This window comes from Orbicella faveolata, unplaced genomic scaffold, assembly GCF_042242905.1.
Source record: "Orbicella faveolata isolate gen_17 unplaced genomic scaffold, um_ofav_v1 contig_12, whole genome shotgun sequence".
NCBI classification, from domain to species: domain Eukaryota; kingdom Metazoa; phylum Cnidaria; class Anthozoa; order Scleractinia; family Merulinidae; genus Orbicella; species Orbicella faveolata.
Window position 1 is genome coordinate 9955463 of NW_028301539.1, and position 27287 is coordinate 9982749.

At 38.1% G+C, this 27287-nt stretch overlaps 2 protein-coding genes and 2 pseudogenes across 3 annotated transcripts; 2 read left to right on the forward strand and 2 right to left on the reverse strand.

The window, feature by feature from the left end:
* Positions 1-4298: 4298 nt before the first annotated feature.
* On the forward strand, positions 4299-8151 carry LOC149116525 (uncharacterized; annotated as a pseudogene).
* A 7948-nt stretch (positions 8152-16099) lies between these two features.
* LOC110051406 (trace amine-associated receptor 7f-like) lies at positions 16100-17797 on the forward strand. Its single transcript, XM_020757440.2, has one exon. It carries the CDS (start codon positions 16366-16368, stop codon positions 17335-17337), a length of 972 nt encoding a protein of 323 aa, XP_020613099.2. The 5' UTR covers positions 16100-16365; the 3' UTR covers positions 17338-17797.
* LOC110051405 (uncharacterized) lies at positions 17147-21888 on the reverse strand (annotated as a pseudogene). Its single transcript, XR_016205746.1, has 4 exons — positions 20552-21888; positions 19975-20041; positions 19096-19184; positions 17147-18487 (listed from the first exon to the last, which is right to left on the reverse strand). The product of XR_016205746.1 is annotated as an uncharacterized LOC110051405 (transcript).
* A 232-nt stretch (positions 21889-22120) lies between these two features.
* On the reverse strand, positions 22121-24343 carry LOC110051413 (neuromedin-U receptor 2-like). Its single transcript, XM_089283691.1, has one exon. The coding sequence runs from the start codon at positions 24188-24190 to the stop codon at positions 23177-23179; it is 1014 nt and encodes a 337-aa protein (XP_089139817.1). The 5' UTR covers positions 24191-24343; the 3' UTR covers positions 22121-23176.
* Positions 24344-27287: the final 2944 nt, after the last annotated feature.

The window sequence follows — 27287 nt, forward strand, 5'->3', positions numbered from 1 at the left end:
TCTGCTGTAAGAATCAGGGGCCTCATGAATCTGTTTTTATCGTATCGGCAACCATGCTGCGTGGCTGATATTCCACACTCAGTAAAAGTTGTCACACAACCGTACGAGCAGCCCAGTCACGCTTCCGTTGCTCTTGCGCAAATGTACAACATTTCGCAATTTACCTAAACCGATTACAAGTTTAAAGTAATGACAGTAGATTGAAATGCGCTTTTTAAAGCTGACCTATCCAGGTGCAATTATTTCTTGTTCTTGAATGGCTCTTAGTAGTAGCTACAGTCGGGGAGGGGAAAGAGGGTACTCCTGGAAATTTCGGATACCTGTATGCCGTGGAAGATTAAGTGGTCTCCAGCTCTTAACGCTAACACTGAAACACCAGATGATTCTCGAAGTATCACAGGGGTCACTAAGCTAAATAATTTTGAGTTTAGCTCCGCAGAGTCAATTACCTGTTGGCGCGTATATTGCATTGACAGGTTGAAAAACAGTTAAACCGGAAAAGCCTGTTGCACATTGTGATTTAGCGTTGTCCAGCACGCAATGTTTCGAAAAAGTCTAAAAACAGTTTTTGTGTCATGGACATTATGTTTCTACTGATAGCAGTGAATTGACGGCATTTTAATGAATGATAGCCTTTTACTTTCGCCGTTGAAACTGATTTGTCTCTTGTTCGTGTATAATTATTGCGTTATTTGCGCCCAACACATTGACATAGATTCTTGTTTTTCTCAAAGGGAAATACTGCGAGTTCGAGCATGAAACTTGGCATGATATATGTTTAATAATGATATTTTAAGGCCGTGAAGTAAAATAATCGGAAAGTGAGGTACCAGATGCATTTTTATGTTGTTAAACATGACCTATATTTTACCGTTATTTTTCACACGCTTCAGAGGTGTTTTTAAAATGGTTCGGAAAACCACTATATCAACATCTCTGAGATTAATATAAAACGAGGAATAAATTAGAGTGGTTGTTCCACATTTGTGTGAAGTATGAAGTCAATTGAATTTATTTTAAGACTTTGGCAGCGCTTCGTCCTCGCAACTTATTTCGGTTATTTTATTACAAGAAAGACCACACTTTGACCGCGCTTTCAAATTTTCGCGAGTTTCTGAAAAATAAAAATTTGCTGGAACCTTTAAATATGATTTTTAGAATAAGGTCACCAAAGGGTATCTTTGGGCAAAATAGGAGCGATTTGCCAAATGGGTCGTTGACAGGCGTTTCTCGATCCTAACAGTCAGCCATTCTTAACAAATCTATATAAATCCAAACAAAAGTATACGCCAAACCTACCAACACTGGCCTTCTGCTGCATTACAAGAGCCATGTTGATGATCGCTACAAGGGCGGCTTACTAAATCGTGGCTTTAACTGGTCCTACTTTTCCAAGGAATGTGATACGCTCAAAATGGTGTTTTCTCGACTGAGTTACCGAGACAGGCTAATTAATCCCACCATCTAGCGCTTTATTCCAGTCAAAGCTTCTGATCAGCCTGTTCCCGAGTTACCAGCTGTTAACAATGATCGTGTTCGCGTTTCTCCGCCATTTAAATGCTTCAGCCGACATTGTACGAGCACAAGTCAAAGATCTGAGCCAGAAAATTTATTTTTCTATTTATCCTATTTTCAATTAAGATCAAAGAAGAGGCCAAAGGCCTGAAGTATCTACATTTCATTAAAACTGAAGTGAACAGATCACAGTTTTTTTTAGATATGATTGTTAAATGCAGTGAAAATGTGATAGCATCAAACAAGTACAAATGCTGACACGATTTTGAAAAAGCTAGCTTAAAAAAAAAGATCTTTCCATTTCACGAATTTTAGGCAGCTAATAGAGACTGCACTCGCTCAACTGAGCGGTGATTGAGAGAAATGGGAAGTTGACTTGCGTGTTTGTTTTGCGAGGTAATGTAATCGACTTAATTTTAAATGTAAATTTACAATGCCTCAGACATAGTAAACTCTATATATCCGCTCAGTGCGGTCCCAAAGAGGCGTATTTTGATTTCTAGTGGAAACTAAATTTCTGTTGCGTAACTTCATTTTAACCCTTTGACTGCCAACGGCATACACGCCCTGAGTGGTCGTGTTCTTTATACCACTTGTGACGTCATCAGTTCAAATTTCACCATGTTTTTTTTTTACCTATGCTTAATTCCAAAATACAAACATTATTTACAACATAGTGTGACAGTCAAGTACGCTTGCAAACTACTTACAAGATAAAAACATAATATTCCAGTTCAGTTCTATTTAAATGTTCCATTATCATTATTTATAACACCTACGTAAGGAAATGCAAATATCTACTCGTACACTAAATAAATAAAACGAACTAGAGCGATGCCTTGAAGGAGAATCTTCCTTAAGATATTTAACTATTAGATGAATTTTAATCTATATTTTCAGCGCTATATTTTGTGTTTAATTTATTGACGAAAGCAAAGAGAGTAATTGATCTATTGTAGAGTTTGCTGGTGTATATATAATAGCGCATATACAACATGGTGTAACTGATTTTTCTTAACAGAGTTTTGTTTGACACGGCAAATTCAAAAACAACGTTGTCGGTTTTGATGCAAAAATGGTGGTAAAATGGCCCATTATACCTAAGTCCCATGTCCAGGCTTTGCCTATAACTAATGCCCAACTTTTTGTGGCAGTCAGAGAGAATATGAAACGCAAAGGGTAGCGAGAGTAAAAGGTCCGGGAAAAAGGAAAGCAAAGGGGCAAGGAAAAAAACTTGGAACGGGCAATGGCAAAAAAAGTACAAATTTTGGCTTACGCGCGTGCGCCAAACTAAAATGTTGTACAGTTCTAATGCTCTTTCCAACTTTGCCATTTCGTGTCGTGAAAGTCCCATTTTGTACATAACTAGGAATTTACAGCGTTTGAACAGTCCACGTTGGTCTAACCGGTTACATGAGGGTTCTATAAATAACACCCATTTTTTCAGTACCTACTTTTTTGCAAGGTTTAAACAGGCCCTCATTTAAAATTAGATCTTTTTTTAAGAGTCTCCATTTTTCATTAACATGTTTTTTTCATGTTTTCGAAAAGCCCCCACTGTTTTCACAGCCTTTTCAAGGCACCCCTTGTTAATTTACATGGTGTTTACAGGCTATTTACAGGTGACTATAACCCCCTAGCTAGTTCCAATTACATGGTCCTTTCATGTTTCTTACAGGCTCCCTTTTTAATTTACATGGTTTTTACACAATTCTTAGAGGCCCCTTGTTTATTTGTGGTTTTTAAACATGGTCTTTACTTGTTTCTTAAAGGCTCCTTTTTCATTTACATGGGTTTTACATTTTCCTTACAGGCCCCTCGTTTCATCTACATGGTTTTTACATGCATGTCTCTTACAGGCTCCCTTTTTTCATTGAGATGGGTTCTACATGTTTCACACAGTCCCCCTTTTTTTCATTTTCATGTTTTTTTTTTTTACATGTTTCTTACGGGCTCCCCTTTTTCATTTATATGGTTTTTACAGGGTTACAAACAAAACATTTCCAAACTTTTCACAGCATTCCGTTGAATTATTTCCACGTATTTCACATGCTTTAGTAAAGCAATTTACAAGTTTTTTTTTTTACAACGGGAGGTACTGTAAAAGAACGTAAAATATTTTTACATGTTTTTCATATGTTCTTCAAAGTATCATTGTAGAAAAGGACAGTGTAAATCACATTTTACACGGGAAATGTACCTGCTGTGTTAAAAGCTTTAAGTTTCCAGTAATTTTATTTTTACAGAACCTCAACATGCAATTTGCAATTTTACAGAAATATGCAAATCAAGATTTACATACAAATTAACATTTCCTTAGAAATTTTCAACTTTTCCCGTGCGCTCCGAGTGGCACAGTTTGTTTACGAATATATGTTTCACTCGATTTCTACCTGTAACGTTTATTTATATATTCATCTACTCATGATTTATTTCTTCATTGGAAGTTAAACAGGAGAGCACAGAATTATACAACAATAATGAGAAACATCTGGACTTTTCTCATGTAAAAAACAAACAAACAAACAAACAAACAAACAAAAAACAATGCAACAAAATAACCAACCTTAAGAGATAATGGCAACCTCTCTGCAGGTCATTCAAGATAAAAGAATCGTAACTTCACAATGAGTCAAATTAAATGCACGTTGTTGTTAAAGACAAATTTAAATCTTAATTAAAACCCATACCAAATGAAAAAAAGGTAATTCACTTTTAAGACTGATATCAAAGTGAAACTTGTTACGTTTGAGCCCCAATTGCATCACTAGCGATCGTAAATCATGCCTTCAAGAGCGACGCCTAACGAACCTTCCATGCCTAGCGATCACGAAATGCTTTCCACAGTTTCAATTCAGTCTACGAGGAATAATGTTACAAAGTCGAAGACTCGATTGCTGGAGGAGCAGATGCCAACCAAAAGGCAATCAAAATATTAATCGACGAAATCTACAGTCCGGCGTTGAAACTGATGAAGTGTTTTGGAATATAATCTGAACAGACAAATTTACAACACTTGTCAAATGCTTCTGGTCGTCACGGGAAACAATTTCCACGCATTTATTGCGTTGTGGTACTTTCTGGTTTCTGGTTGAATTTCATTATCTCCTTTGCCGATCTTTTCTTTAGAAATAACATTTATCTCTTCTTTATGTTCAGCTTGTGGTGTCTTTTGATTGTTCTGAGCGCCACGATTTGCTGGACTGTACTGTACTTGCCTTTAGGAGACTCGCGGAAATCTCGATTCGAAAATTTCTTTCGAAGTTAAACCGCAATCAACAACAATGGTTATTTAGAGAAAGTGAAAATTAAAGCAAAAAGGGGTTTTGTAATCTTTTGTTTTCTTTTTGTTTGTGGTGCAATCGGCGCTTTGGTGAGTTACCTAATCAGCCCTGCAGCCGTTACACCCTGGAATCGATGGTTTGGTTTTAGAATACTTTCCCTTGTCTTTGTTATTTATGGTATGGGTGTGTGGTTTCTTCCTATCTTGTTTTTCTACATTACTTGCTTGATACTTGAGGCATTCTTTGATGATCTGCATAAGCGAATGTCATCATATCATTCAGTCATCGTGGACATAGGAACCTTTAAGATGGAACATTACAGATTGTGTGAAGTGGTCCAGACTGCCGACAAGATGCTCGCCCCTATTTTACTCGAACTGGTCTCTCTGCACATTCCTCTGATTTGCTTCAATTGTTACAGAGCTATTAATTTACCCGAGGAAGAGACAATTATATTCCTCGTCGGGAATATATTTTTGCTTTTGATTTCTTCTGGTCTCCTAGCACTTATCATGATATTTGGATCTAAAGTATGCGAAAAGGTATGCAGCATTGAATCTTTTTTAAACTATAGTTTAGTTACTCAATTTCTTCCTTTCTATTTTTTTTTTTCGCATTTAAATGCCCTTCTTCTATCACCATTAAGTGCACATTTCTCCTTTCGTTCATTGCAGGTAAGTTGAAGTGTTTAGAGTCTTTCTGTTGCTACTCTCCTATTTTCTTATAATTAAACATCTATTTTTTACTTTCATATGCTAACTTGCAAAGCACTCCCATGTTAAGAATGAATGTATCGTATCGTGAATTTGATATTCCTTTTTGAGATTCACAACTTCCAAAATATCTTACAAACTTCTCTTGGATCAAAGGAAGACGAAAGGGAGGTGTTTGCTGCTCTACAGGTGTGGGAAATGTATTTTCCTAAATATTCACGAAGATGGGGAGAAGGGATCACACAGTGGTGAGAGCGCTCGCCTTCCACCGATGTGGCCCGGTTTCGATTCCTGCCCGGTGCCATATGTGGGCTGAGTTTGTTGTTGGTTTTCGCCTTTCTCCGAGGGTTTTTCTCCGGGTTTTCCGGTTTTCCTCCCTCCAACACTCCAAATTCCGTAAATTCGACCAGGATAAATCGGAGAATCCGAATGTAAACCAGATAAGGCTGATGTTGTTTCGTCCCTAAATATTGTTATTTATCATTAACTTATTTTATTTATTTCTTTTTATGAGACATTGTCCAGCAAGAAACATCTTCTGTCCCACCATCCACCCTCCCCCCTCCACAATGAAAAAAGGAAAAAAAAACGGAAAACAGAAAGAAATATAGAAAAATAGAAAGTGAGAGAGAAAGGCAGAGAGAAATAGAAATGAAAAACAAGACTTAGTAACTAAATATTCAAGTACAAACAAATCCGAAGAGTTAACAATTTATGAGTGATTTCATGAAGACGTTCTTCCTCATTTATAAATTAGAGGAGTTATTTTGTAGGTTGACTTTAATTGTATTTCAGTTAGTATCGTTTATGTTGGACCTTAAGGTGAACCAAAGGGTCTTTCCATCGGGGATTTGATCTTAATTTCCAAGTCCACGTCACTAACGGTGAAACCAGTCAGTTACTAGTAAGGGGGATATCACAGACTGATTGTAAGCATTTCCCTTCCTAAAATTGTGGAACAAACCAACGACAAAGTCTAAATGTCTGCCTTTCATGGTGGTTTTCGTTGGGGGTTACAACACAAAAAAGAAAAGGCGCTTTTTTATGTCGACACATTTTCAGGACGCTGGTATTTAATAGTAGAGGAAGTATTTCTGAATGATTACAATTGTAAAAATTGCTGAAAGAGAGAATAATTTCTGTTAAACAGGATGTGCAGTATCTACAATATAATGGTTTAATGTCGATCTTGATTACTCCACTTAAATTTGAAAAACCCAAAGTATATTTATCTGATAAACTAAAAAAGAAATATTGAAAATGTTTTGAAACAAAAAGAAAGTATTGTCGAGGAAAAGGTTGTTGTTATTCATCGTGGTAGATGCAATAATAAAGTGTATTATCGTTTGTCTCACGATGTAGTCACTTGAGATGTAGATCGCGACGTTTCGACTGCTTACTGCTAGTCTTCTTCAGGCGATAAGGTCGACTGATTGCACGGTATCATTTATATCACAAAGGTCGGCTGTGATTGGTGCATTTCGATCCTCCTATTGTTCCATTATTCCGGCGAGTAGCTGTTCCCTCAGTGGTCCGCTGTTGTACCGTTCTCCTGTTGTTGTGTTTCTTGATCGTGGGTATCCATGCTTCAGGAATTTCAATTCCACTATCCCTGTTGATGTTGTTAGGGTGAAGTCTTATGTGAATAGCTTCCTTGACCCTACGTGTGTACCAGTGAGGATCTCGATCAATAAACTTGACCTCATTCCAGATAGGATAGTGGCCGGTCTCGTGGGTGTGTTCAGAAACGGCGGAGGTCTGGGTTCGGGCGAGTCGTATATCCCTGTCGTGTTTTTTGATCCTCTCCTGCATAGATCTCCCTGTTTCCCCGATGTAGACTTTGCCGCACTCACAGGGAATCCTGTAGACAACACCATCTTGTTTAGCCGGGTTGACGGTGTCCTTTGGTCGCACTAAGTGTGACCGAAGTGTCGTGTCGGACTTAAAGACGGTGAGAATGCCTTGTTGTTCTAGGCAGCGGCGGAGAGACTCCGAAACTCCTTGGACATAAGGTAAAACGGCGGTGGATTTAAATTCCGCGACAGGCTCTCTTCTTGGGGTTGTTCGTGCCTTTGTGATCTTCTGTACAAAAGAGGAGGGATATCGGTTAGAAACAAGTACAGATGACAGATGTTTCGTCTCTCCAGCGATTACTGATGGTTTGGTGACGAGACGTTTAGCCCGGTCGTACAGACTCTTCACAATACCGCGCTTTACTGAACGAGGGTGGTGTGAACCATACGTAAGGTACTGATCAGTATGTGTTGGTTTCCTGTAGACACTGGTGGTAAGGCGGCCATCAGGTTCTCTGTAAACTGACGTGTCGAGAAAGGCGATCTTGTTGTTGTTCTCGATCTCCATGGTGAAACGGATTGATGTTGTTGACAGGGAGATCTATGCACTTTATTAAAGAAAGTATTTATTAAAGAAAGTGTTGTTTGTGAAATTAACGTTAATTTGAGCAATCTTTCTAGTCTAGCATTTATCTTTTATTGTTATGTTCCCTTCTCCATTATCACAAAGAAATTGGAGACATTCCCTTGGTTAATTTTTAAATCATCTGCAGCTCATTTCTTATTTTTCAGATTGCTGGAATGATTGTTTCGTACTTTACTGTTATGTTGTCCCTGCCAAAGTAAATGAGTTACCGTGACCAATAAAATAATTTATGATGCAGCTAATTGTGAATCAACAACGCCGCATCTGCCAAATCCATAATAGGCAATTATTCGTATTTTCGGTATTAGACTGGAACAATCCTGTAGTGAAGACTCACGCGGGGGAATATCACTAAAAAAAGATGAATGCCATTTGCGATTGAAAGACTCACTGCATTAATTAGCCTCAGTTGCAAGGTAGTTCCAGTCCAATACCGAGATACGAAAATGCTTTATTCCATTATTTCGTTTTATTATGTGGCTTGTGGCCGATATAACGCGCGCTCTGATCGGCTAAGAGCGAAATCTGAGCGGTCATTATATATGGGTTATTGACCAAGTGTGAGGTCAAGATGGCTGGATATTGGCCGAGTTCTTATTTTGCGTGTTTATGGAACAAGACGGAGTCGAGGTCCATAAACTCGCGAAAAAAGAACGAGGCCAATATCCAGCCATCTTGGCCGAACAAGCTTGGTCAGTAAAGGGTTTATTATATGGCTTTCGGGGAAATTTTTCTTCCGGGACACGGCGGGTAGTCCCGAGCGGGCAAGATAGCTCCATCTTGCCCGCTCAGGCAGCCAATCACAGCGCAGGATTTGATTCATCTTGCCCGCTCACGGAGCTGGCCATGTAATAAGCAGCCTTATTATATGGCTGCGTCTCACAAGGACTGGGAACTACCGAATTCACGAATTTGATTGGCTGAAATCGATATTGACCGCGGTATAGATTTTCCCATCTAGACCGGCATCTGTAGATTGGTTTCATTTTGCGTTGCAAAAGTAGCAAACTAAAATACAAAAATGGGCACCATTTTCTTTTATTTTCTTCTCAATCATTTATGGAAGTGCCAAAAAGCCTCATGACAAAAAAGAACCAAAGAGGACGAGCAAATTTCGGTAAATTAAGTCAAGCTCATCGCCGTTCGCTAGCAAAATGTCAGCAAACCATACATTAAACGAATTAAAGTTTTCTTCTTTGCCATATAATAAACGTCTTATTAACCGAGCTAAGTCGGTCTGTATGGGAGAATCTTGACCTCGGTCGTGTGTACAGACCTCACTGCGTTCGGTCTGTACTCAGGACCTCGGTCAAGATTCTCCCATACAGACCTCCTGCTCGGTTAATAAGAGCTAAGTAATGCCCACGGGCCGATTACGGATTATGCAAATTAAGGAGAGCCCGGCTCTGAAAATTCAAGCCCATTGAAACGATGAAAGTCACCTTTTCAAGTCTTTCTTTTATAGTTTAATATATGGCTGTTATTAGTTGCCATAGCTATTGTGTGCTCTTCTTATATTAATGTTTTGTATTCATATATAACTTAAACTATTTTAGACTTCCTTCATAGCATAGACATTGCGTTTTTCCTCTTCTTTTTTTTTTCTTCTTGTGTGTGCATTTGTGCTGAATTTTTCTTGCTGACCTGTATTTTCTTTCTATTTAATGCTGATGTTAACTGGCTGCCTGGCTCCGCTAGCCCCTATGGTTATTCCAGGCAGCTAATACTCTAATTTTTACTTTTAATATTTTCATTGAAATTGTAATTTTTTCTTTAGCAAGAGTGAGTACAAATAAAAATTGATTATTATATTATTGAAAGCCGATTAAAAACAGTAAGAGAGAGTAAATTTAATTCCGAGTAGCCAAAAGTTTAGGGATTTTCTTTAATACAATTTATATAGAGGTCGTTTTTGACTTACCAGCCAGTAACCTTGGCGGGCACTAGTGATCAAAAACAATCAAAGTTTGCCGAATCTTAATTAAGTAACGCTAAAAGCGCTAAGTGAAAAACACCATCGGCAGATCTGTCATGCATCCTGAGCAGAGCACCACGAAGAAACTTATAAGTCATCATCTTAGTCAAAACAATTACCGAAATGTTGAACTCCGTCACAGTTCTCATCAAATAGATTTCATCGCTTTAACACAAGCAAGGGTAAATCGCTTCCAGGATCATCAGATGTAAACAATCAGGTGGCTTCTGTCGGTAGCAGTGTTTCTGATAACTGCGGGAAGTTTTAGACGTTCACAAGGCTTGAAAAGTTCATCCATAAATCCCAGAATGAAGAAGGCGAAGATATGTTGTCGAAAGCGAATGCAAAAGTTGGATTTATTCTGAGCAGTGCCTTCTGAAGCATTAGTATTTTCTTTCACCCAAAGACCGTTTTTTGAACTATTTTGAAGCACTTTCTGTCTTTTCTTTATGCGTTGACGTTTCGCCACAAACGTCTGAAAAACTCCCACATCAAGTTGTGGCACCACGATTCTAAAATACCTTTTTCAGGCTGTGACAATCATTTTTCCCGTAAAGAAATCTGTTTTTATCAGAATACATAATACAGTGGTAAAGTTCACTGACTGTGTAGTTTTCCCTGGGTTTGAGACGATGAATGAATCGGTAAACGCGCGCATCGCCGGATGTAAGTTGACGATTTCCGCTCGAATAATTTTTTTCACTTCTTTAATTCATAAGCCATATAATAAACAAGTAAATAACTTCGACCGTTTGGTCGTTACGGGAAAATTTCAAACCTCGGCCTACCGTATTGACCTCGCTATCGCTGGGTCAACACGGCAAGGCTTCAGTTTGAGATTTCCCCGTAACGACCTCACTCTCGGTTATTTAACAATTATTCCATGAGCGCGCGTTGGATATGAGATGGTAAATAGCCAACGAGGCCCTACGGGCCTCGTTGGCTATAACCAATCTCATATCCAACAAGCGCGAATGGAATAATTGTTTTATTAAATTCGGTGCTTTTGTATTCTTGGAAATATAGCTTAATTTTATTGGATTTTAATTTTACAAAACGACCGGAAGTCGATGTGACAAAAACAACAAGTGGGAAATCACATGACATGCGCGCCGTTTGTAAAATTAGTTGAATGAAAAATTTGAGAGCGAAGCAAGCGAATTTGCTGAATGAAATTGCAATCAAGTAAAATTCAAGAAACGTCTATCAAATGAAGGAGATATAACCTTGGTCAGAAAGTTTGAAAAGCGTTCAAGTTCGAGTCATGGAGAAGAGCCAAATAATTGTGCACTTGCACATTGCCATTGTAATAATGCTGCGGAAAACTTTCATCGCCATGTGACACAGACGTTGTGCCAAAATTATTCTCGACAAGATCTCTCTCAGGATTCCCTTGCTTTGAAAGCCTTGGCATTTCGAGCTGTATGTGTGGAGTTCATTGTTGGTCAGTTTTAGAGTCAAGGACAGAAATTATTTTAGCGTCAGATTCATCTTCAGAATCTCCGAGGCAACCTGGTGGTTTTTCGTGGCTGGTAAAGAACCGGGCTTACTTCGGTTCAGCTCAAAACACTCAACTCCTTGAGGTGTTTTTCGCAAGGACAGAATTGTTGGTGCTAGCTGTCGTTGATTCTCTCGTCGTCGTCGACCAAAAAAGAGACTGAGATGAAACTAGGTCGTCCTCTGTAGCTGTGCGGGATTCAGCTTGCTCTCGGCTGATCCGAGCTTGCTTACTCGAATAGTTTCCTCATCTGCTCATTGGAAACTGGTTTCTTATGGACTACGCCGGCAATTATGCCTGTTTACCTGCGGCCTTTTACAAATGCATATGCTCTAATAACTTATTTGCCTGGTCAGAGATAATGGAAAACGGTTTGTTGTGCGGCGGCGTGCGAAGGAAATGATCAACTGGCGGCTTTAATGGATTTAATCAATGAACTTTTGCAATTTACGTGTCATCTTTCTTCCTCGCAGACGAGTAAAAACACTTCAACTCAACATTCAGTTCTTCTTTCGACATTTCTTATATCGGTTTCGAAAATTTGGTGCTACCAGGACTAGCAAGCCATTCTGTTCAGGTAAAATTTGTTTTTGTTACATAATCTTCATGAATGCGTAAAGTCTCGCCGGTCATATTTTAATTTTGCAACTTTAAGGGAAACTTAACGTATACGTGCCGTTAAATATTCTTATCTCGAGCTTTGTGGCTTTTTTGTTGTTACTGGGACGGCATTGTCCATAATTCCCTGTATTTCCTGTGTAGATAGCTCACCAAATGTGCTTTTTTCCATCCATTTTCTTTGTCGACGAAACTTCGCTTCACGCGAAAAAGCTCATGTCGAGCGACATTTGCCGCTTTCATTTCCATATAAGGTCAAACGCAGGTATAATGGCTGGTAACCGAGATCCAGTGAACCAATCAGAAAGCTAGAATTGCATTATCCAAGGCTGAGAATTTAATAATAAGTAGTTAATCATGACTTTGGATTTTGGTATCAGTTCGTGCTTCCGCGTAAAATAGACATAGACATAGACCTAGAAAGTTTATTTCACTTGGACAACACACTTAGCTATGGTAACGATGCGTCCCATAGACTTGATAAGCAGAGTCTACAGAACGCACCGGCTAATTTACAGGTGCGTCAAAAAAACAAAACAACAAAGTAAATATGTGCATACAATTGGTTATAAATATTAAACTAAAACTATCTAAGAATAAAGAATATAAATTGTACCAGGAGCCATAATCGGGGACGGAGACCGTAAGCGCGCGCCATTTCAAGTATTGGGGTTGTCCCCATGATATGGGACAATAATTCTATTTTTAGAACAGATTGCGCCATCGCCTACAGCACACGCGCGTACATGCTGCGAGGATTTTTGCGGATGTCGCGCGGGGGAAATGGCGTCCGAAATTCCCGACATTTTTCATGTTTTTCGCCCAGAACTCAACGCGTTTACGTCTGTTGGAATTTTGCTCAAGTATTTTCGTCGTAAGCTGCTCCAGTTTGAGTGAAGTAAGACAGTGTCGAATTTAGGTATGTTCCGCTTTAAGCTTAGATATATATCGCTGACCAAGTTGTGTTCCGACGGATGCTTCTTTTACATGAGCTGTACATTATTCCACTTTAAATTTCACATATGTTGAAGATTAACAGCTTTTCCATTACACAGAAAAAAATTAGCTGGATATATTAAGATATAGCAGAGCTTCAGGACTTCACAGTTTCCTAGCTCCTCTTACCACACGCTTGCGAGGAATTTGCCAGTCTATCGCGACCGAAAAGTAAAACAAAATAATTGCTAGTTTGAGTTTCGTCTGAATTGTAAGCAACGCTTGATGTTTCATCAAGGCTCAATAACTTTACGTCCGTAGATACTGCTCAGTGTTATTTGTGTAAAAATCCAGTTAAGTCTCTGTTGTCGATGAATGAGAGCGCCCGCCGATGCGTGTTTTCTACAGTCAGTAAACATGACAAATTGTACTTCCGCCGCACTTTCGTGTGAAAGCGTACATCGAACTCAAACAATAACTCTATAGTTTTTAAACATGTTTAAGACTGATAAATGTTTGAAAACATATTAAAAGCTTAGCTGAAAATATGTGAATAAAGCAGAAATAATCAGCAAAGTTACGATGACGCTTTCTTTAATCAACTTCGAATGACGATTTCGATTTTGTTGATCGAGTTATCGAAACTCCTTGTCTATTTTCATTTTCGCAGTGTAAAACTTCACTATGCTTATGTTGAAGAAACACACGATGTCAGTAGCCTTTTTTGCGTTCGTGAAATTTGTTGAAGCATCTCAGCACAAAAGATAACGAAAGAAATCTCTGTCAAGAAGAGTCGGACTTGAAAGTGCACGAGCTGCACTATGCAAATGAGCTAATTGTACGCGTCAGACTTTCCTTTCGAAAACTTTTGCAAGCTCACCAAACAAGCAGAAACAATAAGAAACCATCAAAACAGGCTTTGGTTATGATTAACCATTGTCTGAGAAACTCACAAATTAACTCGATACCAGAGTAGAGAGCTTTCTCGCTATATTCTTAAGTGAGAACAAACGCAAAAACATACGCGTAAGCTTACAACTAGCGCGAGCAGATCTTATTATTCCTTCCCAGCGCGAGATTGAAGTCTTGTTTTCGACCCTGGAAAAACGCACCTTTTCCGTTAGCTCAGAGCATAAAACTACATATAAGCGCTCTGGTTCGTATTTCCTGTCTTATTCCCTGCCATGGCTGTGAAAAATACGCAAGATAATCTCTCAACTCTCACCATTTGATCACGCAACGTGACAACATCCACGCGAGAGCCCCCGACATGTGCGTGCATCCGCGCGGATATATGACGTCAGGATGGCGCAATTTGTTCTAAAAATAGAAAAATTGTCCCATATCATAGGTTCGCGCGGATCCCAAGACTTACGGTCTCCGTCCCCGATTATGGCTCCTGATTGTACAGATAAAAACTATCCTTAAGTAAGATAAGAAATGTAAAAATGTTAAAATAAGTTTACAGTTTTTTTATTTTTTATGTTTTTTTTAGCGGGAACATCATAAATATTACAGCATATGGGGATGCTGTGATTTAGTTGTATTTTGCACTCAAAAAAATACTACACAGCTACAACTTAACGTCTAAAGGTCGTCAACTGAGCCCGTTTACAGCACTGATCCCCCAGTATGTCTCACAGATTTGAACATAATTACCCTAAAGGAGAGAATCTTTATACAGTTTTATCTCCTTGCAATATCTCTCTCTATATAATTATATACATATGCTATGTAACTTTACGAGATACATATACTACATACATATTTGCAATATAAAAGCTTATTGTAAATGAATATTTAAGCCCAAATTTTGAGCTGCTCATTTGCATTATTAAGTATTTATTTTACTGTTAGTCTGATGGAAGCTTCGTAATCAACAGCGCTCTATACTTCACTGATATTTGAACAGTCTGTAGCTCTTCGTCACACAATATAGCTCAAGTTCAAGTTCAATTACATACGGTACCCTACTTGAGATCTTTCCTCACTGTAAATGGTTGCCTTGTAAACTGGGTCAGGTTCAATAAAACTGGTCTATTCTGACTGAAAATCAGACTCACGGCATAGGTTCTTTTTTCATTAATTATTTCTCGCATCAACTATTCCAGAATATCAGTTAAAGCCACTGTATGTTAATGAAGCTTGCATTGAATATAGTACGTCCAAGAGCTGTTACTTTGACGTGTGTCAATGGGTTCGGCCGTGCCATGGACCGGCGATGTTCTTGCTAGTGAAGTTGTTGTTGTGTTTGTTCCTGTTCTTGATCAGCGTTATAAAAAGACTCGGTGCAGAGCTTCTTCAATGTCCGAATCTCTCTTACTTACTCACAAAATCCTCTCAGTCCTCTGTGGGACGTAAGGCAACAATGATCCCTCCTGACATATCCCTATTTTGTGCGAAATGTAGTGACTCACCAAAAGTGAGTTTTACTCAACTGAGCTCAGCCATGACAGTTCGTCGCCAGGTTTATTTTTGGCCGACCTGGTTTCCTGAATCTTCCTACGCAATTATAATAATCCCTTTTCAAATAGGCTCTACAAGATGTTTCTCTACGTACGTACCGCAGATTCTCAGACTATGCCGACGTGGTGTTAATTTTGTGTTGTTACTTTGTTTCGTTTTATGTTTTGGTATTTTTTTTTTTTTTTTTTTTTTTTTTAGTTACTCTTATCATATCCCGTTCAATTTTCCAAAATCTTCCCACATGACTTAACTGTTAATAACAGATGATCACGGTCATTGAAATAAAACTAAACTATTTTAATTAACTTGTGACGACAGCACACAGGCTTAGCGTCAATGTTTATGCAACCTGCTCGGGCCAAGATGTTAAGACTTCTTCAGACTGCCTGTTTAATGACCTTTAGAAAAGCGGTCTACCTAAAGTACTCGTCTTCTGGGTGCAATAATATATAGGCGAAGAATACATAGTGGACGCAGAAGGTTATCTTTTACCACTTTACATTATTGTTATTATTATTATTATTATTATTATTATTATTATTATTAAGAAGAAGAAGCAGAAGGCCTAAAGTATTTACATTTAATTAAAACTTAAGCAAACAGATCACAGTTTTCCTTTTTCTATATGATTGTTAAACGCAGTGAAAACGTGATAGACTCAAGCAGGTACAAATGCTGACACGATTTTGAAATAGCAGCAAAAAGTTAAATCTTTCCACTTTTAGAACTGTCGGCGGCTGATAGACACTGCCTTGCTCAACTGAGCGGCGATTGAGAGAAACTGGAAGTTAACTTGCTATGTTTGTTTTGCGAGGTAATCGATTTAATTTTAAATGTAAATCGACCATGCCTCAGAAAAATGTGCACGATCCGGTTAGAGCGGTCCCAAAACGGCGTATTTTGATTTCTAGGGGAAACTAAATGTCTGTTGTGGAGAACACCTCTTCCTTCTTTCTTTCCTTGACAATCATCGACTTCATCCTAGCGACCCTCACCATTTGCGGAAATCTCCTTCTTCTTATCACCATATTGTTCGATCCACTTCGATGTCTTCGCACACCAACTACGTATTTGATCGCCAACTTGGCTTTCAGCGACCTCTTAGTTGGACTTTTAATCGGTTATGGCCGCGCTGTGGTTGAATACCTTCAGTATGTCGACGAACCCGAACCAAAGTGGATAGCCACTGTTATCAATATAGGAGGAGGAGCAACTCTTGTTTGTGGGATATGGACAGTAATAGCATTGGTATTAGACCGCTACCTAGCAGTCACCGATCCTTTACGCTACAGCGAGAGAGTAACAGCACGTCGAGTGGTTTTGTACATGTTACACAGTTGGCCGCTGGCGATGACATTACCCTTGTCCTATTCGTTTGCAGGGAAATCTTGGCCAATCGTTTTATTAGCGTTCTCCCATACACATTTTACAATTCCCGTTCTTTTGTTGCTGGTTGTTTATTTTCGCATTTTTCGTTCGCTGTCCAGACGAAGATCGGAGCTCTTGAGACTAACCGCGTCCATTTCAACGATGGCGCTCCGTCACACTCTTGAGACAGAAAGGAAAATGGCAAGCACATGCCTGATGATCTTGATCTTGTTTTGTGCATCATTTTTGCCATTTTATATAAAGATCCAGATTTTAAATTTCTGTAAATGTCTAGATTCTAAGCCATACAGAAAGTTTTCTTTTGTTGCTCATATTTTTCTGTACTTGTCTTCGCTCATGGATCCTTTTATGTACGCCTGGAGGGTGCCAAAGTTTCGGCGTTCGTTGCGAAAGTGCCTCAAATTCAAGAAAAGAAATACTGTACGTCCGACAACATTAAACAGGGAAAGACAGAGCCAAAACAATGCATATATGACTATCATAAACCTTGACAGTATCTTCTAGAGTGTTTCCCACTAACCAGGTTTGCGACAAGTCGAAAACTCTCATTAGATTGCACAATCTCTATTCAGGTAAGGAAATGAAATTGGCAGCCTTTCGACAGTACTAGTGACACATTTACTGACTGAGAGAATATGTGTGCACAATATGCACGTATATTCCCCAGAAACGAGTGGGATTTTATGTAAATAACTATGTCAAATAAATGTTCCTAAGAAAAATGAACGCTAATTTTTGACGCCAAAATATGACATCTCATTATTGTTCTAGTTAATCAGAATTGTTGGCCTGGGGTAGTTGTAAAAGCAGTGCAAAACGTACGTAAGAAAGAATAAATCTCTTATAGTAACACGATCCGTGTTTAATGCGGAAAAATGGTCTGAATTCTACAAAAAAAAAAAAGAAATACATTTTAAAGAAATAATGAAATGAATGAATAAATTTTGTTTCTAGAAATACTGCACATTGGAGGTATATGACATTCCTTTAACTCGGGTTTAGAACTGATTGATAAATCATATGTTGGAGAGCTGTTTTTGAAAACGGATCTTAATTCACCTAATGCATTCGCAGTTAACTTTTAATCAGTAATCCTCGCAGAAATTTAAAAAAAAAAACAAAAACAAAAACAAAAACGAAATGAAAACGAAAACAAAGGCAAAACAAACAAAACAAAAAGAAACAGAAAGATATTTGGAATATAATCAATTTTTCGTCTCACTCGATAATAATTCTCATAGAAGAGTACCGCATTTCATGACGTTGAAAATTACCAGAATCAGATGATTCGCTCAATTTTACTAGTATGGTAATCGTATTTCCTAATGTTATTTGTTCACAGGTTGTTTACATAAATCGCCGAACACGATTTAATCTATTTTTCCACCGTACTAACACCGAATCCAATAATTATGCTTATAAAGAATATCCATGATGAGCGACTATTTCCTAATAAATTAAATAAATCAGGGTAGTTTCCCAAAATTAACGAAAATTAAATCGCTTCTTCTTTCCCCACCCCGTGTGTTCTTCGCTTTCTTCTAAGCCTCCAAACAGCGTGATGCTCTGATAGGTACGTGTCTTCAATGCGGTAATAATCTTAACTTGGCAGAGTTATCAACACTGCGAAGCACGAGATGACTATCCCGACGAGCTGCAATAAAATAAGCACACAAAGCTTGGTTTAATTTGTCTCAATCATTTGGCCTTAAGCCCTGTGTCCCACTGTCTGTATATACGTTTTGCAACGAACAAAACGATTTTACATCGGAAGTAACATTGAACTGGGCGCCAAAAGTTTAATGTTTAGCGATGTGTTAAACCAATCACCATGGGAATTGCCTTCATATCGTGTGCTTCTCGGATTTCAATACGTAAGCTACCTTCTACTTAGAAAACTGAAATTCTCTTAAGTAACGCCTATTTTTCCGCTTAAAAAATGGATCATGACTCACAGTGTTGCGACCAAATATCGTCACATTGTACAATCACAGGCAATCCCCCGCCCACCAAACCCACCAAATTCGAACAAGCTACTTTCATCATATTTAAGTTGAGTAACAGCCTGCACATGATCTAAGTAAGAATTGAGGGATTTTGAAAATTTGAATGAAGTACGCAGGAAGTGAGAGAGGTAAGTCAGCTCTTTCCGTCGGATAATAGTTTTCTCATAAGCTTTCTATGGTCATAAGTGTTTTTTTTTTTTTTTAATTTTAAATAATCAAAGCAAACCTTTCAGTGTAAGTGTCTTAACAAACGTACCGAAAGTCCAAGGGATTTGTTTATCACTACCAATCCTCCAACAGGCAACCCGATGGGTTCTCCACGAAGATGCATCAGAAACTGAACAGCTTAAACGATAGGGATAAATATTACTACAGGTATGTAATTCACACTCCATTTCTCCCTCTAAACTGTCTATCAGTAGCTCTACATGTGTGTAATATCCATCGGCTTAGTTAGAATGCATATACTGCTAATTGTATTGACCAGCAGGTAGGAGGTAGGTAGGTAGGTAGGTGTTCTTTATTTATCCATGCCACGGTATCAATTCACATAACATGCTCTTCCGGCTTTTCGTTTAGTGTCCTTGTCACGCTCTAACATGTTACGAAAACCGTGCGTTGTCACATTTCTTCCCCTGTGTGCATGCTTGTTAATTATTCTCGTATTTTGATTGGTTCTTACTCACCATATATTTGAGGACAGACGTACATATGACGTCAGTAACATTTTTATTTTGTTTTCTTTACAATATAACACCGACGGATTCTAGTTTACCGTGTGTTCGTTCAGTAATAGAGAACAGAAGACTAGTTTCAACATGTAGTAAGAACATCAGTGACACACGCGCCTAACGGCTCGTTTGCCACTTTTCTGTTCTTACCATATTTGGACGTCATAAAGCCTGGTTCGCCCTAGCCATAATGACACCACGGCATATAAGAAATCACGGTAAACATCGACACAAAGACAAAAGGAAAGGATGAGTATACGGTTATGGTTCTATGTCATTATTTCAGAATGTTCACACGGCAAACATCACGACTCAACGTTCCTCTATTGCCGTTATTTTTATTGTGTTTATTATTCATTTTTATGTTTCTTTTCATTTTTCTAGAAACTCAAAGACAAGCAAACTTACTTCCAGATGCTCTTTACAGTCTGACACAGTTATTTTGTGCAGAATGTCATAGAAGCTGTGAATCTAGAGAGAGGAAAATAAACTTTATTGTTATATAGATTAACAGTATTTTTGTGATCCATTGCCAAGGTCTCAGAGTGTGAAGCAATATTTATCAGCAGAGCTAGGGACATCTTTCATGCTTACACGCAAGAGAGTATGGTGAGAGTGGCGCGTTAATTTTTTGGAACTTTTAATCTTCCGGTGGTTTCTCACTAGAGAATTCTCCAAATCCAAAGGGTGGTGGTACATTGCATTTCGACGGCAGTGTTGTGTTAGGAATATGAGACAAAATTGCCGAAAATATTAAAAATTATATTCAGGAACCTTTTTTTAATTGTCATTTCCAAAGGATGACAATTCTGTTTTTTTCAGGATGCGAAAGTGTCTAAGATTATTGGACATTGAATGCAGTGAAGACTTTTTGAAACACGAAATGAGATTTAAGAAAACTGTACATCAAAAGCCTCAACATAAATAACATATGTCCAAAAAGTAACGTGCTATTTATCTAAACATTGAGTGATATCTTACCTTTTCGTTGACTCGCACTCCAGATATCGTAATAAAGACTATTTTTACAGTCACTGTAATACACCAATAAAAGACAGTGGCAACAAATGTGATGTCCTCTTTGCTTGAATCTGGGGGTTTTACCAGCTGGTAAAAGTTGATGCATATCAAGGGAACGTCCGAACCAACGGCTGCCAACATGAGGGCGAAAATACTTTGTCGGCGAGAGCAACCGTTTCGCAAAGTTTACTATGTTCTTTGCGTAGTGATTCAATCCTGCGAACATCAGGGCTACCTGCTGTTATTTTGTTCTCCAAATTCTCAAATAGACCGACCAGCAATTTGCATGAGACATAAAACAGTGTATATGGTAGAGCCCATGCAAAGGCATCAAAAGCACAAAATATCAAGTGAATCAAGCGATATGCCAATAAACCATTCCATGGTCGAAAACGGCCTATCGAGCTATTTCGGTAAAGATCTAGTAGCGTAAGGCAAACAGTGTTGAAGAGTGCAAAGTTACACGCCAAGGCTAGTAATGAATACACTTTATACATATTACATGTATTTATCCCTCCATCAGATGTTGTTGCGAGTAAGAAGAAACTGCCCAAGACGAGATGGCTTTTTCTGACCTTTGGGTAAAATGAAAAGACAGATTGTGTTAACTATTGCAGACTGCAGATACCAAATGCTAAAGGTCAATAAGAAGAAAAACGTGTTCATCTGAGCTACGCCTTCAAAGAATAGACTCGTCACAGCCTGCACGACGATAAACCATTGACCTAGAAGCACCAACCCACAGTAAAAACGAGAAAAGACGCTCCAATCTTCTTGTAAAATCTCGTCCATTGTAACATCCCCATAGAACTCTCCAGTTAGTTTCATTAACCGTAAAATAGGACGAAACCTTTATGCGGCGTAGATCGTCATTTCCTGAATCTTGCGTACTTTCATTTGCCACGGAAATTTGTGAGTGCAAGTCTTCTAACTGTAAGCAGTGTACTTGCGTCATTGTTTGTTACAATAAATCTACTCACTCCGTGCAAGAGACCATAACAGGTAGTTATTTTTTCGTAGAACTGTGTGACCAGCTGCGCTGTTGAGGCTGGTTTTTCTTGCCCATAAGCGTAAGTAACATACGGAGACGGAGTAAGATATTGCTAGGTAGCGCCTTTTGCTGTAAAATATTCCAAACAAAACGCGATGATTCATCATCTTCCTGATTCTGCCTGTGTTGTTAATACTTACGCGCTAGTTAAAACTAGATTTTAAACACTAGATAGAAACGATCTATCAGTATAGTACCCTGAATTCCTATTTTTGAGCTTTATTATAAATTCATATAAAGGGTGTTTTAGGTTGGACCTGAAGTAAACTTAATTGTTGTTTTGATGAAATTCATTTTCCTAAACACAGCTGAAAAAATAAAAGCTATTGAAGGTGGCAGTGGCGAATTCCATTATTAGTCATTTGCATTGTTATGTGATATGGGTGCGGCGAACCAGAGCTTGCCAGTAAAAAATAGAAATGATCGGAAGTAAGTTATTTTATGGCGTTATTCATATATCGATGTTATCTGAGAAGATATATCATTACCTTATCTTTTAATAATTTCATCCCATGCGAATTATTCCACCTTAAGTAGATTTTAGGGTTTCGTTTAATTTATGGTACCTCCTGGTGAAAAAAAGTAATGTCATTTTACAATGTTTTTTAAATTAGTTTTTATTTCTACTAAACGCTGATACCTCGGTCGGACTTTGAACCTGCCTTGCAGTTTTCATTGGAATCTGTCGACTGCGTCATGTACAGAAAAGACGAGCGCATCTCCTTTTTGTCATTCAGGCAAACGTTTTACTCAACTGACTTCATTTCGCATTTTGCCTTGCCCCGTGGTAGCGGGTTGATATGTGACATTTTTATTATCAACATATATAATTTTTTAACTTGCAATGTAGTTATGATTATTTATGAATCAAATCATTGCGCCTACACACCAAACGTTAACATAAAAAGGAACCACATTTATGTAATTCAAAAACGCCGTATCAAATCAGTTAAAATTCCACACAACCAAACAAAATTGATGTAAAAAGGACTGAAGTATTAAAAATTCCGCATTGTTATGTTATAATGATTATATGGCTTCCCAGTCTAAATTGCGGATTTTATTTCATCACAGTAGCTTCCTCAGCCAGGTATGGTTTTGTTTTGACTTTAAACTTACTAATATTTCAATTATGTTAAGACGTTACTACTTGTAAATTGAGCATCAAAGGAAAGCAGAATATTAAATGTGCTTAAAGTAAGATTTCGTTTGGCTCTTTAATAGTTAACTAATGCGTTATTCAAAATTTGCAAAACGCAAAATGCAAACGGGTATTCATTTAATTCTTGGGCCTATGTGATATGTGTTATATAACAAACACTAGGACATTGAAAACTTGCTGTAGCATCTTGAGTGGGTATAAAAGATTTCTGTTTCTTTGTCCTGTCACGTGAATAAATAAAGAGTCAGAATTTTAAAAAACAAAATGCTTTCTACTTTGTTTACTCAGACGAAGGAAAATATGCAAATGAGGACCGATTTATAGCGAGCCACGGACACAACTTTTACAACAATGTCAACTTATCACAATGCCCCTAACTAGGAAATTTCAACACCCTTACTTCGTCCCCACGTTGCACGAGGCGGATAGGTTTTGGGTTCGATGAACTTGTGTTTCCTTCCCATTTTTTGAGAGCTATACAAAAATCCTGTCGATTTCCAAAACGCCTTTTGCACAAGCAGAAAATATTTACCATGTGCTTTCTGAATAATCTATTCTGTAGAGCGTAAACAATAGGATTGGCACATGAATTTACCAATATTAAAACTAAAAAAACCTTATTTATAGTATACATGACATCCTCTTCCGAAGCAAAGTACCAAACAACGTAAAGAATTAAGTTAGGGATCCAGCAGATCCCGTATATAGCTGTTACTGTCATGAGCATCTTGGTGACTTTCTTTCTGGATTTCATCATGGGTACTGATAAATGTTGTCTAGGTACAACCTCTCTCCTTAAGTGCATCGCCACCTTCCCGTAGAAAAATGTCATGAGGCTGAACGGAACTATTCCAATTAAGATCAACCAGGCAAAATTATTACCTAGTGCAAATTTTACACTTGGCCAATGGCTCTCACAGAATCCACGCTGGCTGTTAAGATGTCTTACGCAAAATAATGGAACGTTGAATATTATCGCAGCAGTCCAGCAAAAGACGACCACGATCCTCAATTTTCGATGATTAAAAGTAGCTAGCCTTCCGAATTGGGCTGTAATCGCTGCAAACCGCTCGTATGCCATCACTACCAAGCTTATCGCCGAAGCTACACCTCCAACCCAGGTAAATGTATCCGACGTTATTGTTTTACATAATATTTCTCCTACCAATCCACGCGGATGATGGTAGAGTCCTTCGAGGATATGCCTTGGCGTGAATGAAATCACAATCATCATATCGGCAATGGCAAGATTCATAAGCAGATAGTTCAATGGGGTCTGTAAAACTTTGTTCCTCAGGATAGCAAGACAGACCAACACATTTCCAACCAACGTTGCTGCTACTAACACTGAGTGAATAGCCTTGGTAACTATTACCTCCACCGTCATTTCCGTCAACTTCAAATTGAGTTCAAGGGCCTCAGCAAAGGAAATAACAACGAAAAAATTGATAAATTTACCATTTAGTGTCGCTAAAAATAAACATATATAGAGAACAAATACACGACGACGAACTACAGATTACTAAAACGTGGCAAAGAATGCTAATGCAAAGTTAACACGACACACCAAACTGTTTACGTATTCAATAAATCATAAGGTACTCATAAAGTCAATTAGAATAAAGTCATGGTAACGCGTACTTTTCTGGTATGATAATTATACACCGCGTCAGTTTGAATGACATGGAGGGAAGTGACTCAAATTCTTTATAACGAACATCATAGTTCTAGGTATCACTGAAATTAAAACTGTATATTTGCATAGATGGTGAATAATTGACTTCCTTTAAAATGAAATCCCTTAAGATCATTGAGATATCCCTTAAGACGAAGTAAGATATTGATAATTAGAACGCTTTTGTTAGGAAAATCCACTCCGTCTGCATATGTTAGTTATACTTACTGCTTATGCACTTGTAAAAACAAGCATAATGGTGTATGTCTGGATTTATGAAAACAATGTAACTTTCAACAAAAAGATCCTGCCACTTTTCCAAGAAAATACCCAGGCTTTTTTAATCAGTCAATCATAGGCAGTCTGTCACTACACAGCCTACCCACCAACCTTGTTTGTGTGTAGCTGACTGGCTGCCAGTCCCTAAGTCTGCACGACACGGTCGGCCAAGCTGTCCTGCAAAGAAAATGACCAGTTTTATTGACAAATATGTCTTTCTCTGTGACTCACCCACCCCCCTGAGGCTTAGGTCCTTGGGCCCCGGACTGGTATCAGCTGGTAGCCAAGGAATTGGGCTGTCTGCCCCAACCCTCTTTGACGAAAGCCCCGTTGGGTTTTCGAGCGCAGCAGCAGCCTGACGGCTGGCTATCCCCAGCTTTTAGGCGAAAAAATTTTGCCCCAAGTTTTGACCTAGTTTTCATAAATCCAGACCTATAATGATAAATAGAAGATAAATCACTGGATTTATTTGTAGAAAAAGACATACTAAAGACGATTTGCCATTTACAATGAGATAATCAAATAAGTCATCATTGGACCAATCTAAAGCACAAGCCAAGTATGTCTCTGTTATGAATCGGTGCTGAAAATATAGTATTATTTACAACTACTGTGAACATTCTGTAAAGCTCGCGGTTCTTATTCTGTTCACAAACAAGAAACGTACCTTGTATTTGTTGTTTGTTAGATAGCTTATCTGTTTGTTTTTGAGCCCATTTTAAAGTGTCGGTTGTCAACTAGAAACAGTTCTTAGCCATAAAGATCAAAGGAAAACAATTAAAGGAAACGGATTACAATAAGGTTGGCAATTTTTTTCTTTTCTTTTTTCTTGGGTAAAGATATTTTGCTGGTGGTTTCTTAAAAACATGTTAGCAAAACAAAAGGCGCTTTTCGCACTGTCACATTTCGCGCACAGGCTGAATCAGTTCTTATTTTTCTCAATAGCGAAACAAAGATTAAAAAATTGGAACATGGTAACGGATGTTGTTCAATGAGAGTCAGCCAATGGACGTCTTGGACTGTTACAACCCCTTGATAATCGACTCGATTTATCAGAGCCTTGTTTTGAACTGTTAATATCAGAAGCACAAGGGTTTCGGTAAAAATCACTGGCACTGAAAGGTTAGTCAGAAATAATAAATAAATAAATAAATAAATAAAATACATTTCATTATTGCAAAAATATTTACCTGGAAGGCAATTTGATATTGAGCAATTTTTAATTTTCAAATCAAAAATCATTTCTGGACCCAGCAGCACATCCCTTATGTTCCCTTAGGCCTCATGATGTGTATTTACATGTAGCAGAACGAACTCGATTGAATCAGGTTTTGTTAGACTGATTTGGAATGGGTTTAAGGAAGCTTTTCCATCATTGTAAGGATAGTTCCTTCATGTAGAAGTGGTTTCACACACAGCTGTTAATAAAGAACGTGAGATGGTGGATTCCCTCTCCTCACGTTTTAACAACATCAATCATTAATCTTATTCGTAGACTGGGACAAATTCCAAGAAAGCCTGCTATTTTACACTTCTGTCGGCAAACTCGAGGAAAAATTGGTAAACACACTTTTTTAGTTGAAAATTATTCGCTGAACACGAAAAAACTGTTTACCAGGCCTGATTTTGAGTTTTTAACCGTGGAATTTCAGCTTTAAATAACTGACCCAAATACCAAGCATGAAAACGAGGCGAAACTGTTTTCTATTTTTCGAAGTTAGTTTTAAATCGCAATATTTTTCTAAATCAGCTTACTATAAATATTTCACGAGAAAAAAAGCACAAATTGATGGTGGATGCTTTAATTAGACATGTTATATCGAAACTATTTCGTCTCCAGAGGTCATTTATGCAGGCTGCAACCGCAAGGATATGTCCACTTTAAGAAATAGATATGTTTTTCTTATTATTATATTGTAAAGCTTTTAAGAAATGGACTTTGTTTCTGAGACCCTCCAGGGTTGTGATTAAATGGTTGAAGAATCTAAAAGCTAATACTACGCGATAAAATGAAAGCGGCAATTTTAAACACACAGAGAAACCCACACGTATACCTTGAGCTTTGACTCTGATCGAAAACGTAATTCAGCAATGCGTGTAGGAATATTGTTTTTGCAAATGAATCAAATTTGAATTTAAAATGAAAATTATGATACTTGGACTTCGAAAAGAGAAACCTTATTAAGTTCTGGTTGAGAACAAAAGACATTTTCATTCAAGGAAATATAATTTTATTCACAAGTTTCAATATTGGTAAAGCTTTTTATCCTGCGCTGCCGTCCCAGTCCCAGTGAACTTGCCTGGCTGCTAAATCGAGCAGGTAGCTCGGAGAGCTCCATGGCGGGTTGTGTCGAGAGATTACATGGTTAAAATAATGGAAGAACGGGCGATTTTATAACGGTCCTACATCTGTATGCCTTTCAAAAGATGCTGCAATTTTTCCATCGTTATGATCACAACAATTACGTTCAATGGGGTGCTGTGTACCTTGCGCAAATGAAACAGCTTCCAGTAGAGGTACAAACTGAGT